Below are 12,071 nucleotides of genomic sequence, written 5' to 3' on the forward strand. Positions count from 1 at the left end.
CTCTGGTGTCACCGCCCACTTTACTTGTACTCATGACCCAACCTGTTGATAGTCTCCAAACAGTGTCTCGCTGGCTGTGTGGCTGTGAAGAAGGATTTGTTGCTTCATCATCTGAGAGAAGACGCTTGAGGTAATGATGTGATTATTGATTCTGTATACTGTTAAAGTCATTCTCTCTTATTCTACATAGGTCTATTATTGATGTCATGGGTGATGACAGTCAAGACTGTTTTATATTTAGTCATCGTTCAGGGAAACTTTGAACTCTGTTCTCATGATTAATTTTGTTGGATATATGTAGTCAGTGGCAAAAGCCTTGAAACAAACATTGGAGAGAGCAGAGCTGCTATGCTCCCAGTTTAACCAATCAGGAAGAAGAGCTGTGTTGTTATTAAGCATTTGCTGGTGAAATGTTTGTGATAACCAGATCATAATTTTATTTTTGTATGAAAACTGATTTTTAGTGTTGGGATCTGGGATCAATCTAATGTACATTTACAGAAAGTTCAAATGAAACTGAAGTGGCTGTAACTATGCAAACGAAACATGTCCCAGTCACAGTCAACGTCTGTTAGGTGACTATACACAGAAGTTTTTCCTGTTTCTCCATCATTGGCCCGTTGCGTCACGGTGTAACAGGAATACATTTCTGCAACAGAGAAAACTGAAAGAAAAATAAACAGTAAGTTTTTATTGTGACTGTTAATGTTAATTTATATATAAAGCACTTTGGTCAACTAATGTATAGATTAGTCAAAGCATGTAAAAATTTACTAAATTTTCAAATTGAATTAAATCCCAAAGAATAAAACTTTGTTTTAAGAAGGGATTTAAAACCAGGCAGTCTCTGGGCCAGCCTAATAAGCAGCCTGCTTCCACTGCAGCGGTTGGAGTTGATGGAGTTTAGTCAGAAAGTTCTTTGGTCGGTGGTTTGGAACAAACAGGATGAAGAACAGGATCAGATGTTGGAACGACTGAATGAAGTCAGACTGTAGATTGTCCTTGTTGTATCTGCAGAGAGTGACCTTTGACCTCATGTGTTCATGACTCTTCACCTCTGTCTCCTCTCACAGGGAGAAGATGATCTGCAGGATCCTGCTGCTCATCATCCTCAACTCATGTGTCTGTGGTCAGTTTAGAAATTGACTTGATGAAGTCCAAATCAATTCTCAGTCTTCAATGATGGAGTTGAAAGACTCCCATGTTCCAGTTCTCAGTGTGTCTGCTCCTCTCTTTCTCTCTCTGTCTCCTCAGCAGCAACATTTGAAGTGACTGTGACACAGAGCTCCTATCAGGCAGAGGAGAACCACAACATCACCCTGGAGTGGACCTTCACCACCAAACCTGACTCTTCCTACAAAGATCTGTTTATCATCTGTGAACTGATAATTGATCAGAATTCTTCTGTAGTTCTGTATCATCTAAGTGTACATGAAGGTGTTGAGGTTTCAAAGTCTCCGGATGAACAGTTTTCAGGACGAGTCCAGGGAGACAAAGACGTCCTCAGAGAAGGACGAATCAGACTTCATGTGTCCAGACTCAGGACTAATGACTCTGGTCTGTACCAGTGTGACGTGAAGACAGGTTATGGCTTCAGCTCTGGCACATGTCGACTCAACGTCACAAGAACATTAACACAAAGCTCAAACTCACCAAATTGTAAATAATCTTTTTTTTTTTTTTTTTAGATTTCAAGCTTTCAAACAATTAGTCTCGATTTATTTATTTGCAGTTTCAAGTTGTGGCATGATATTAGATATTCCAACAAACAGCAAATGCTAGCTGTAGGAAGCAAGCTAAAATGTTCCACCTTTACTTCTGCCTTCAGGAGCCTGATATGGTATGTATGTATGTTTTCATGCAGGTCCCAAACAGCCAAGAGAAAGTCCAAAGCAGAAACAAGATACACGCTGCGAGTCGACCACATTTAATCGGATTCTGGCAGTTATATTTCTGATCATTGTGATACTTTTACTACTTTTACTTCTAAAACCTCTCATTACTCATGTATGTCGACGTCTGAGACGTGCAGGTACGTTTGTACAACGGGAAAGTAGTAACTCAATTTTACACATCTTACACATTTTACATTCATTATGATTCTGAAAATGTTGTGCAGTGATAAATCAGTGGCATTATTCTCTGAAAGGCAAAAATGTGCAATTGGATTCTTTTTAAGTACTTAAGTTATACTGCATATAGCAATGCTAACATTTAAAAATCCAACTAATTGTTCCCTTTTTCAATTTTCCTTAAGTTATTGCAGCAGCTGGCCGTAGAAGGAACGACTGATGATGGGACTCCAGTGCTACTTGCCAACTTTATCTGCTGACTTCCACGTGTACTTTGCAATTTTACACTGTATCTGCCTTAAGTAAGGCCTTTAGATCATGACACAAATGTAAATTAGTAACTATGTTAGATTATTTTTTGCACATTATTTTTTCTATTATTAGTCTTTGCATAAATGAGTCTAGATAATTGTGTTGCAATGTTAGTCTATTACTTACTGATTTTGTCTATTAATATGAATACACAAATATACTGTACCAGTTAAAGCTAAAGACATGCTTTCATGTCTAAAATCACTTCAGTCATTAGTGGAGTGAAGTCTGATGTTCTCCTCCTCATTTTATTACTGAAGTCATTAGTTCATGTGATAAACTAATGAAAATGTTTTATTAGCTTTGTTCTGTCAAAAAATGCAATATATTATATAGATAATATATGTAACACTTATTATCACTTAATCAGAGTGTAAGCAGCATTTAGTCTCCACTTAAGGTGGAATTAATTTTAAGAGCTTTACTTTTTGTACCAATTGTTAAAATATTGGAATATATATATATATTTATTATTTTTTTAAACATACTATAAATACTGTAACTACTGCCATCCGAAGAACATACTGATCAAGTTCCATAATATTGCTTCATCATATTAAGATGAAAAAACCTCTACAGGTCTCAGTTTAACTTGATCACATAACTTTGTTTTTAAATAGCTCCACCATCTGGCCAAATGAAGTCATTTCAGTTGTGTGACTGTCTGTGACTGAATAATTGTAATAAAGGATTTTTTTGTGAAAGAATATTTGCAGTATTTATGTCTCATTTCCCTTTTCTTTCATCTGATGAATCAGTTACAGTGTTGATGTGATGGTCATCTTGGTATTAGGGATCAAACACTCATGTTGTGGAGACCAACAACAAGAACATATGTCTGATTTTTAAAAGAGTCTTCCTGAAGTGAACTGATTCAAATGAGCAAATGAAATCCTCATCAAACATCGTGAACAACTCTTCTTGCTGTAGAGATATGGAGTTCCTAACACAGGAATTCAACTAAAACACTCCCACATCAGTCTGGAACAAAATAACACTGTCATTTAAACCGTAACAATGCATACTAGAGCCACTGCCACAGGGCATGAAATCAAACGGCCTCTTCACGCTTCACATGCTTTGGTGATATCTTGTCGTCTGAGCCGACAACTGAAACATGGACAACAGATGAAGGAGAAAGGGATGAGAGGGTCAACGGGTGAGTTCTGTACTGAGATGACAACTTTGATGGAAAAATACCAACAATACCGTGTCATAACCTGGAATATGTTACAACAGAATCATATAGCAGTTTCCTCAAATGCTCGTTTATTGGATTAGATTGGATTCAGCTTTATTGGCATTGCATGTGGTACAGGTAAATACACAACCAAATGCAATATGGCGCCTAAACAGAAGGTGCAAAACAAAACCATCAGTAGGGTACAAGCTACGACCACTGTATCAAGTAAATGATTTTTTTGAGTTGTATAATCCCATGTCGAAGAATTCTTGTCAGTTGTGTGAAATCAAAGCAAAAAAAAAGACATGCAATGACAAGACAAGACAAGACACTGCTCTTCTGCATAATATGAGAAGGCGTTTAGCTTCGATGAACGCTCATGAAACTGAAGAACCTGCCAAGACATCTGTGAAGGTGAATTGTTCTCTTCAGAAGCTCTTTAAACTCTTTGTTTGTTTGTTTTTTAGCTTGGTTCTAAAGAAGAACGTGCTGTTAGTCGCTCGGGTGTCGCCGCCCACTCTACTTGTAATCATGACACAACCTGTTGCCAAGCAGGTCTGAGCATACAATGTTTGTTACTAACGCTCTCCGGTCACCTACTGAATCAGAAAGAGAGATTCATCTCATTGGCTGTGTCGCTGTGGAGAATGAATTGTTGCTTCATCATCTGAGAGAAGACACTTGAGGTAATGATGTGATTAATAATGCTGTATGTTGTCTCTCTTATTCTACATAGGTCTGTTATTGATGTTAACTCTATAGTGAGATGGGTGATGACAGTCAAGTGTTTTATATTTAGTGATCGTTCAGGGAAACTTTGAACTCTGTTTAAAAGGACATATGCAGTCAGTGACAAAAACCTTGAAATAAACACTGGAAAGAGCAGCGGGTAGAGCTTTGACAAGTGTCTGCAGTTACAGAGTGAACCTCAACATGTCACAGTGTTGCTTTTAGGTGACTGTTCACAGAACAAGTTTTTCCTGTTTCCCCTTTCCTTATCATCTGACAGTGGAACCACGTTGTGGCAGAAATCCATTTTTCAACAGAAAAAAATGGAAGAAAAATAAACAGTTTTTATTCATTCATTTATTCATTCATCTTCTGTAACCGCTTGTGCTGTGAAGGGTCGCGGGGGAGGCGCGTCCACCCTGGACAGGTCTCCAGTCACCACACCTACAAACAGGATGAAGAACAGGATCGGATGTTGGAACGACTGAATGAAGTCAGACTGTAGATTGTCCTTGTTGTAACTGCAGAGAGTGACCTTTGACCTCATGTGTTCATGACTCTTCACCTCTGTCTCCTCTCACAGGGAGAAGATGATCTGCAGGATCCTGCTGCTCATCATCCTCAACTCATGTGTCTGTGGTCAGTTTAGAAATTGACTTGATGAAGTCCAAATCAATTCTCAGTCTTCAATGATGGAGTTGAAAGACTCCCATGTTCCAGTTCTCAGTGTGTCTGCTCCTCTCTTTCTCTCTCTGTCTCCTCAGCAGCAACATTTGAAGTGAATGTGACACAGAGCTCCTATCAGGCAGAGGAGAACCACAACATCACCCTGGAGTGGACCTTCACCACCAAACCTGACTCTTCCACCAGCTCTCTATCGATCATCTGTAGCTTGTTAACCAATCAGAGGGAGTTGGTTCTGTATCGTGTACATGAAGGTGTTGAGGCGTCAGAGTCTCAGGATGAACAGTTTTCAGGACGAGTCCAGGGAGACAAAGACGTCCTCAGAGAAGGACGAATCAGACTTCATGTGTCCAGACTCAGGACTGATGACTCTGGTCTGTACCAGTGTAAAGTGGACACAGATTATGGCTCCAGCTCTGGCAGATGTGGACTCAGCATCACTGGTAAGTACATTGGCACAAATTGCAAATTCACCAAATTGTAAATAATCCATTTTTTTTAGTTTTTAACTTTTTATGCAGGATCCTTTGCAGACAGTGTTCTGTATTGCAAAACTCCTGTTTATTGGATATCTCGATTTCCAACAATTAGTTTCAATTTAATTATTTGTTTTCTTGCAGTTTCAAGTTTTGGCATCATATTAGATATTCCAACAGCAAATGCTAGCTGTAGCAAGCAAGCTAAAATGTTCCACCTCTACTGCTGCCTTTATGAGCCTGATATGGTATGTATGTATGTTTTCATGCAGGTCCCAAACAGACAAGAGAAAGTCCAAAGCAGAAGCGAAATAAACGCTGCAAGGCAACCACATTTAATCAGATTCTGGCAGTTACAGTTCTGATCATTATGGTACTTTTACCACTCAAACCTCTCATTACTTTTCTAATTCAACGCCAATCACATGCAGGTACGTTTGTTAAACAACGAAGTAGTAACTAAATTTCACACATTTTATATCTATTACAGTTCTGAAAAGTGTAATTTTACGTCAGTGTCATTTTTCTTTGAACAATGTGCAACTGGATTTCATTTTTAAGTAGTTAAATTAATATAGCAAAGCTAACATTTAAAAATCCAAGTAATTGTTCCCATTATCAGCTTTCCTTAAAGTATTTGATAACCCAAGCGCCTAGAAGTTGAAGCTGAACTAGAACTGAGTACAGAAGGAATGATTGATGGTGGGACGCCTTAAGATCATGACACAAATGTAAATTAGTAACTCTGTTAGATTACTGGATGCTTTCATTAGTCTTTGTATAACTGAGTGTAGAATATTGTGTTGCATATGCATGAAATAGTAGGTATTTTTGTAAGATATGTTAAAATGTTGTAAACAGGTGTTTTAATTAGAACAAAAAAACATAATTATACTCTACTGCCATCTAAAGAACATACTGATTAAGTTCCATAATATTGCTTCATCATATTAAGATGCTTTTAAATAGCTCCACCATCTGGCCAAATTAAGTCATTTCAATTGTGTGACTGTCAACTGAATAATTGTTCATTCATTCATTCATCTTCTGTAACCTCTTGTCCTGTGAAGGGTCGAAGCGGGGGAGCCTATCCCAGCTGTCATCGGGCAAGAGGCGGCATACACGCTGGACAGGTCGCCAGTCACCTATGGACAGTTTAGACTCACCAATAAACTTAACCAGCATGTCTTTGGAGGGTAGGACGAATCTGGAGTACCCAGAGAGAACCCACACAGACAGAGGGAGAACATGCAAACTCCACACAGAAAGGACCCAGGTGGAAGTGTACCCAGAACCTTCTTGCAGTGAGGCATCAGTGCTAACCACTGAATTGCAATAAAGTATTTTTGGAGAAAGAATATTTGCAGTATTAATGTCTCATTTCTTTTTTTCCTTCGTCTGATGAATCAGTTACAGTGTTGATGCTGTGATGTGATGTCCTCCTCTTGGTATTAGCGATCAAACACTCGAGAACGTATGATTTGTTTCTATTCTCCATCTCCACTTCCTGTTGTTTCTGGTCAATAACGCAGATCCAGAGCAGGATCATTGATACGTCAAGTTCCTGAAGTGAACTGATTCTAATGAGCAAATGAAATCCTCATCAAACATCGTGAACAGCTGTTCTGCTGTAGAAATATGATGTTCCTCTGAACTCTGTAGCTTTCTACAGCCTTTCTAGGCTTCTTTGCTGTCAAACTGTCCCTTAGAAAAATAACTTAAATCAGCCATTCATTCATAAATGTTCAGCAGGATGCTTCTGAGGTGTCCACGTTGGGATCACTACATGTCTCAGTCTAGTAATTTAGGGTGTAGTTCAGTCCCACAGATGACTCCTGGCTGGATCGCCAAAATCTGTGCTAGTTTTAAGAGTCTCCCTTTCTTACTCTTCTGCACTTTGTGAAACTGAAACTATACACATCTGCTGTAGGGAGGGTAAATCTGGTTTCCCCTCTATGTACACTGACTTGACAAAGACTTATAAAGCATTCAATCTTTACTCAATGCCATTTATTTGCAGCATAATAATCTACAAACAAAGTCCTGGGCTGTCCAGCTCTAGCATTTGGTTACAGAATATCTTCCCTGATAGTGTCGTTGTTCCCTCTCCCTCCTCTGCTCTTTGTTCACCAATGTTTTATACCACTGCTATTGGAAAAACATGATTGTGGCTGGAAATCTTTATCATCTGAAAGAGATATGTATTTATCACAGCAGGATCTGGGAGAATTTTGGAAAACCAAAATATATATTGGCCATTATTATGGCTAAATGGCAGAAAAGCAGGCAAAGTTAAAAGCAATGGGGACAATATATATATATATATTTTATGTCCATTCATCACTGAAGCACCAAGTGAAGCTTGTGTATTGAAGAAAAAAAAAATTTAAAATGTATTTTAGGCCAAAAGCACTGCATAAAGAAAAGCAAAATGACAACATTAAAATGTTTTTTTTTTTATTCATTTCTCTTCCATTATTTTTTCACAAAATAAAAAATCTACAGGAAAATTGTAAATGAAGCCAATTAGCCTAATTACTCTTGTTTTACATTATTTGACATTACTAAAAATATTAAAAAAATATTTACAATATTACGACACATTTGTAACCGCTCGATAACATATAAGTTTGAGAAACAGCAGACAACGTGTCTTTTCATTCATTTTGAGTGAAACGCTTAGCTAACGCTTAGCTTGGATTGCTAGCAAGAATGCCTCTGGTCCACATCATCAAGAAAACAAAATGAATCACATAGTTTAGTTTGAAGTTAAAAACACGTACAAACACGCAGCAACTAAATGGTTCACACTAGCTTTGTGTTTACAGCTGGCTGGTAGAGATTCATAAATTGTTCATTAACAAACACTAGCTGGGAGACACTGGAGATGAGCATTTGTAGATTTCCAGTTCACGTCCTGGGGTTTCAAAGACAAATTCTCTGCCTTTGTGTGGATGTTCATCATTTTAACACGCTAAGAAGAAGAAGAGGAGAAGGAGAAAGGAGACAAGGAAGGAGTGTCGGTAGAGGCGATGAGCTGGTCACACCACTCTGGCTCGTCCAGGTTTATTTCAACAAATGGGTCAGTGGAGCAAACCGCTAAGTAAAAGAGAAGGAAGGTGGATAATTTAAGATTTATACATTTTCTCATTGTTTGTGAAATACACATGCTTGCTTTCTTATATCTCTAGCTGGGAGTGTTTTGAATTTTGAATGTTTTCTATTACCCTGTTGGATTTTCCTTGTGTTTCCTGTTTTTATTTTGTAAAGTTCTTCCTTAGTGTTTCTTGTCTTGCTTTACTTCCTGTGTTTTCCCCATTTTGATTGTTGGATTAGTTTCTCCTTGTGAGCTCCGCCCTTATTAGTTAAACCTGAGTCTCGTTCGCCCCTCAGCCTGCCTTTCCCTTTGTTCTTGGTCACATCGTCTGGTCTGTGGTATATTACCCTGTGAGTATCCGAGTTAGTTTAGGTCCTCAGCTGTTTTTATAGTTGTATTTTGGGAATGTCCTGCCATCTGTGCCGTTTGTTCACTAGTTTGTGAGTTTTTTTTATTAAATTTTTCACCAGAGTTCTGGTGTCTTGCATTTGTGTCCTACTTCACCAGAAACGTGACAGGTAGTTCAATTAGCTAACTTGTTCAGTCTAGCTTTGCACCAAAAACGGGGAAAACTGCCTAACCCAACTCCACCAAAGCCGCCGTGAAACAACTTAACACTAAATCCAAAAACAATTTCAAAAGTGTGTTTTGTTTGCATGTGTTGGATCTAAATGAATGATCTTACATGGGTTGTTGTTGTTTTCATTCTGCTGCTCCCCAATAGAGTCGAGGAACAAGTCGGCGCTGCTCAGTGGGTCGGATGTCGTGTCAGCTTGGTCATCACCCAATGAGGGGCTGGTGTTAGGAGGTGAAGTCTCAACGCCGTTTGCATCTGGCTGCTCCTGGGCAGCTGGAAGGAGGAATCCAACCAAAGGAAAGGTTAGACAATGCGTAATTTTTTTTGTTCTTTTGTGAGAATGTTTAGACTAATGAAATAGAAATGGTGTGCATCCAACAAATAATTTAAACAGGTGAGTTATATAAAAATTCTCCTACGTACAGTTGTCATGAATGGAGAAATTGGCTACAGAGATGAAAAATAATTTTTGTACCTGGCTGTAAACATATTTCTGCTCTAAAGTTTGACATTTTAATGTGGAGGTCAATGGGGATTGACTCGTTATAGGAGCCACCCCCTTGTGGCCTTTGGAGGAACTGTAGTTTTTGGCCATTTTCTGTGACTAAGACGAGACGTTAATGAAATAAAGCTAATACCTGATGATACTACCTGATCCAAACTACATAACGAAATGTTGGCGAGACTAGAATGTTATTTGATATAAGAGGTTATTTAAATATCGGACACTCAAATTACAGTCTTTGGCTGACTGTCGTGCGTCCCTGTCATTGCATTCGTTATCTGATCTCAGGCAGTTGATGGTAGATACCAAAACTAGAAAGCTGCCACAGCCTTAAATTGAATAAAGTTCCAACTATTGTCAACATTTCAAATCTATTAAAAGAGAGAATTTCATTTTGTACCATTCTCTTCAACGGAGATCTTTTCCTCTGCCTGTAGACTCGTGCCGTTGGCTACTGGAGGAGTGGAAAGGTCATCCATGGTCGTACTGTATGTAGGCACTGGTCGTTCTGAGATAAAGCACGCGGGTCAGGCTCGTCTTATACACTGTCATAATGTTAGTTTAAATGTACTTAATTAGATTGAAACAAACCCAGGTCATCCAGGTAGACTGGTTCAAATGTGCCGGTGGGCTCATTGAAATGGTTACCAGGAGGTGGCCGCTGGAGGTCAAATGAGTACGTCTGGACAAACGAAGAAAATAAAAATGCCAATGACAAAATACTGTCCATTAAGATCAGAGTTTTTAGGGGAAAATGTTTTCTTTCTTACCCTGGCCACTCTTCTGAGTATGTAGAGGACGACAAACAGAACAATGATCATCACGATGATGAACGCCAGGATGACATAACCTGGGGAAAAACAGAAAGAGTGGTTTTATTAGCAGTGGTTTTAGCATTTTTATGTTAATCATAATAATTTCTAAAGATAGACAGGTAGATAATTTTCTTATTTAACCTTCCTCTTGTCTTCCTGGTCAAATTTAATCCATTTTCAAATGAGAACCTAATCAAACACATGAAACTGAAATAGTATGCTTGTGTGTTTCGTTTATTCAAGAAAATGAATCGTTTGTACATATCTGTGAGGTGTATGTGTAACACTTGAGTCCAGTATCTGCTGTGACCTCCTTGTGCAGCAGTTACCAGCAACTAAACGTTTCCGGTAACTGCTGAACAGTCGTCTACAGCAGCTTGGAGGAATTTCAGCCCATTCCTTCAGAATAGAACCTCTTCAACTCGTACACAGATGTCCTGACATTTTTGGCCTGACTTTTAGAGTTCACTGGTATAATTTAGAATTCATTGGTCCATCCATGATGACAGGATGTCCTGGAACCAGATGCAGCAGAACAAGCCCAAACCAGGACACTGACACCTCTATGTTTGATGGAGGGATGAGGCTCTGATGCTGGGGATGCATCATTTTTATTCTGATTATTAGAGGAACGCTAGGGTCCATGTTACTGGTCGAACAGAGGAAACACATCTGGATTTTGGTCCCATTTGTTGACAGGTTATCACCAGACTTTTAAAAAAAAGACTTTAGTTAAGCAACAATAAAGTAAATCACAGCATGCATCCTTACCCCAGGATGAATTATCCGTTACATCAGCAGGTAACTCAGCAATGTCAGTTTTTGTTGCCACTGTTTCCCCTAGTGGACACAGAGGTACAATGGATTAACAGAGAAATTCTTAGAACACTAAGAGAATGCATGGATTAAATATTAAAACAGTACTGTAAGAGATGTCTAAGAGACATTGTGGTAAACAATAATAATAAATATAATAATATAATAATAATAAAATATAAAATAAAATAAGACTTCTAAAACATACATATTTTTCTATATTTTTTCTATTTCAATTAAATAAATAGTATTTTCTTCTGTAAAATGGAATTACTAATAAACCCATATTTTTTTTATACAGTTATTTTCACATACCAAAAAAGTTTCAGCAGATTTATTTATATTTTCCATAAGCCGTGACTTTAAACTGTTTTTTTTCCTTATTTTTATTTGAATATCTAAAAGAGCTGCGTGTGTTTGTCGGAGTAGAGACGTGAGCGTGTTGTGGTTTGTCACACAGGAAGACAAACTGAGACAGTAAAAGCAGCGAAGAAGTACCTGTTACTGGTGAGGGGGTTGTTGACGGGGTAAGTACCCCCGGTGTCCGGTCCTCACTGACAGACTTCGCTGTGGTCTTGCTGGCTGGCATGGGGCTGTCAACTGTTGTATTCATCACTTTTTCATCTTTTTGTCCTTCTCCTCCTCCTACTCTGTCCTGTAAAATACGATCAGAGTTTGAGTCTTTGAGCATCACGGCCTTTACTCTGGAGCGTCTGGAGGAGGCGAGGGTTTTCTGTTCTAGCTCCGCTCAACCGTACTTAACGTTTTCAAATCTAGATAAGAAAAAAACAAAGTGGTTTGAGTT

General features: G+C 38.5%; 2 protein-coding genes across 6 annotated transcripts; one reads left to right on the top strand and one right to left on the bottom strand.

Annotated features, from left to right (window-relative positions):
• Positions 1–3,312: 3,312 nt before the first annotated feature.
• On the top strand, positions 3,313–6,806 carry LOC311494406 (uncharacterized protein). Of its 5 annotated transcripts, none has more exons than XM_084553439.1 (7): positions 3,313–3,543; positions 4,035–4,253; positions 4,692–4,789; positions 4,880–4,935; positions 5,061–5,423; positions 5,601–5,704; positions 6,527–6,806. In XM_084553439.1, the coding sequence occupies exons 3-7, from the start codon at positions 4,785–4,787 to the stop codon at positions 6,614–6,616; spliced, it is 618 nt and encodes a 205-aa protein (XP_084409565.1). In that variant the 5' UTR covers positions 3,313–3,543; positions 4,035–4,253; positions 4,692–4,784; the 3' UTR covers positions 6,617–6,806. The 5 variants fall into 5 exon arrangements, with proteins under 5 accessions (XP_084409565.1, XP_084409562.1, XP_084409566.1 ...); XM_084553436.1 differs by lacking the exon at positions 5,601–5,704 and adding an exon at positions 5,729–5,887; XM_084553440.1 differs by lacking the exon at positions 5,601–5,704 and adding an exon at positions 5,729–5,829.
• Positions 6,807–7,881: 1,075 nt separating this feature from the next.
• On the bottom strand, positions 7,882–11,985 carry LOC311491071 (uncharacterized protein). The gene is made up of 7 exons (XM_084548928.1): positions 11,765–11,985; positions 11,222–11,290; positions 10,406–10,485; positions 10,227–10,317; positions 10,036–10,143; positions 9,239–9,403; positions 7,882–8,555 (listed from the first exon to the last, which is right to left on the bottom strand). The coding sequence occupies exons 1-7, from the start codon at positions 11,955–11,957 to the stop codon at positions 8,431–8,433; spliced, it is 831 nt and encodes a 276-aa protein (XP_084405054.1). The 5' UTR covers positions 11,958–11,985; the 3' UTR covers positions 7,882–8,430.
• Between the last annotated feature and the right edge of the window lie 86 nt (positions 11,986–12,071).

Source organism: Chelon labrosus (assembly GCF_963514085.1).
Source record: "Chelon labrosus genome assembly, chromosome: 1".
Taxonomy (NCBI): Eukaryota; Metazoa; Chordata; class Actinopteri; order Mugiliformes; family Mugilidae; genus Chelon; species Chelon labrosus.

Coding starts and splice junctions, on each gene's coding strand:
- LOC311494406 (XM_084553436.1), top strand. Junction 4,936..5,060: donor CCTCAACTCATGTGTCTGTG/GTCAGTTTAGAA, acceptor CTGTCTCCTCAG/CAGCAACATTTGAAGTGAAT. Junction 5,424..5,728: donor ATGTGGACTCAGCATCACTG/GTAAGTACATTG, acceptor GTTTTCATGCAG/GTCCCAAACAGACAAGAGAA.
- LOC311491071 (XM_084548928.1), bottom strand. CDS start 11,957: ATGCTCAAAGACTCAAACTCTGATCGTATTTTACAGGACAGAGTAGGA. Junction 10,486..11,221: donor AACGGATAATTCATCCTGGG/GTAAGGATGCAT, acceptor GTTTTTCCCCAG/GTTATGTCATCCTGGCGTTC. Junction 8,556..9,238: donor TGAAAACAACAACAACCCAT/GTAAGATCATTC, acceptor TCTTTTACTTAG/CGGTTTGCTCCACTGACCCA.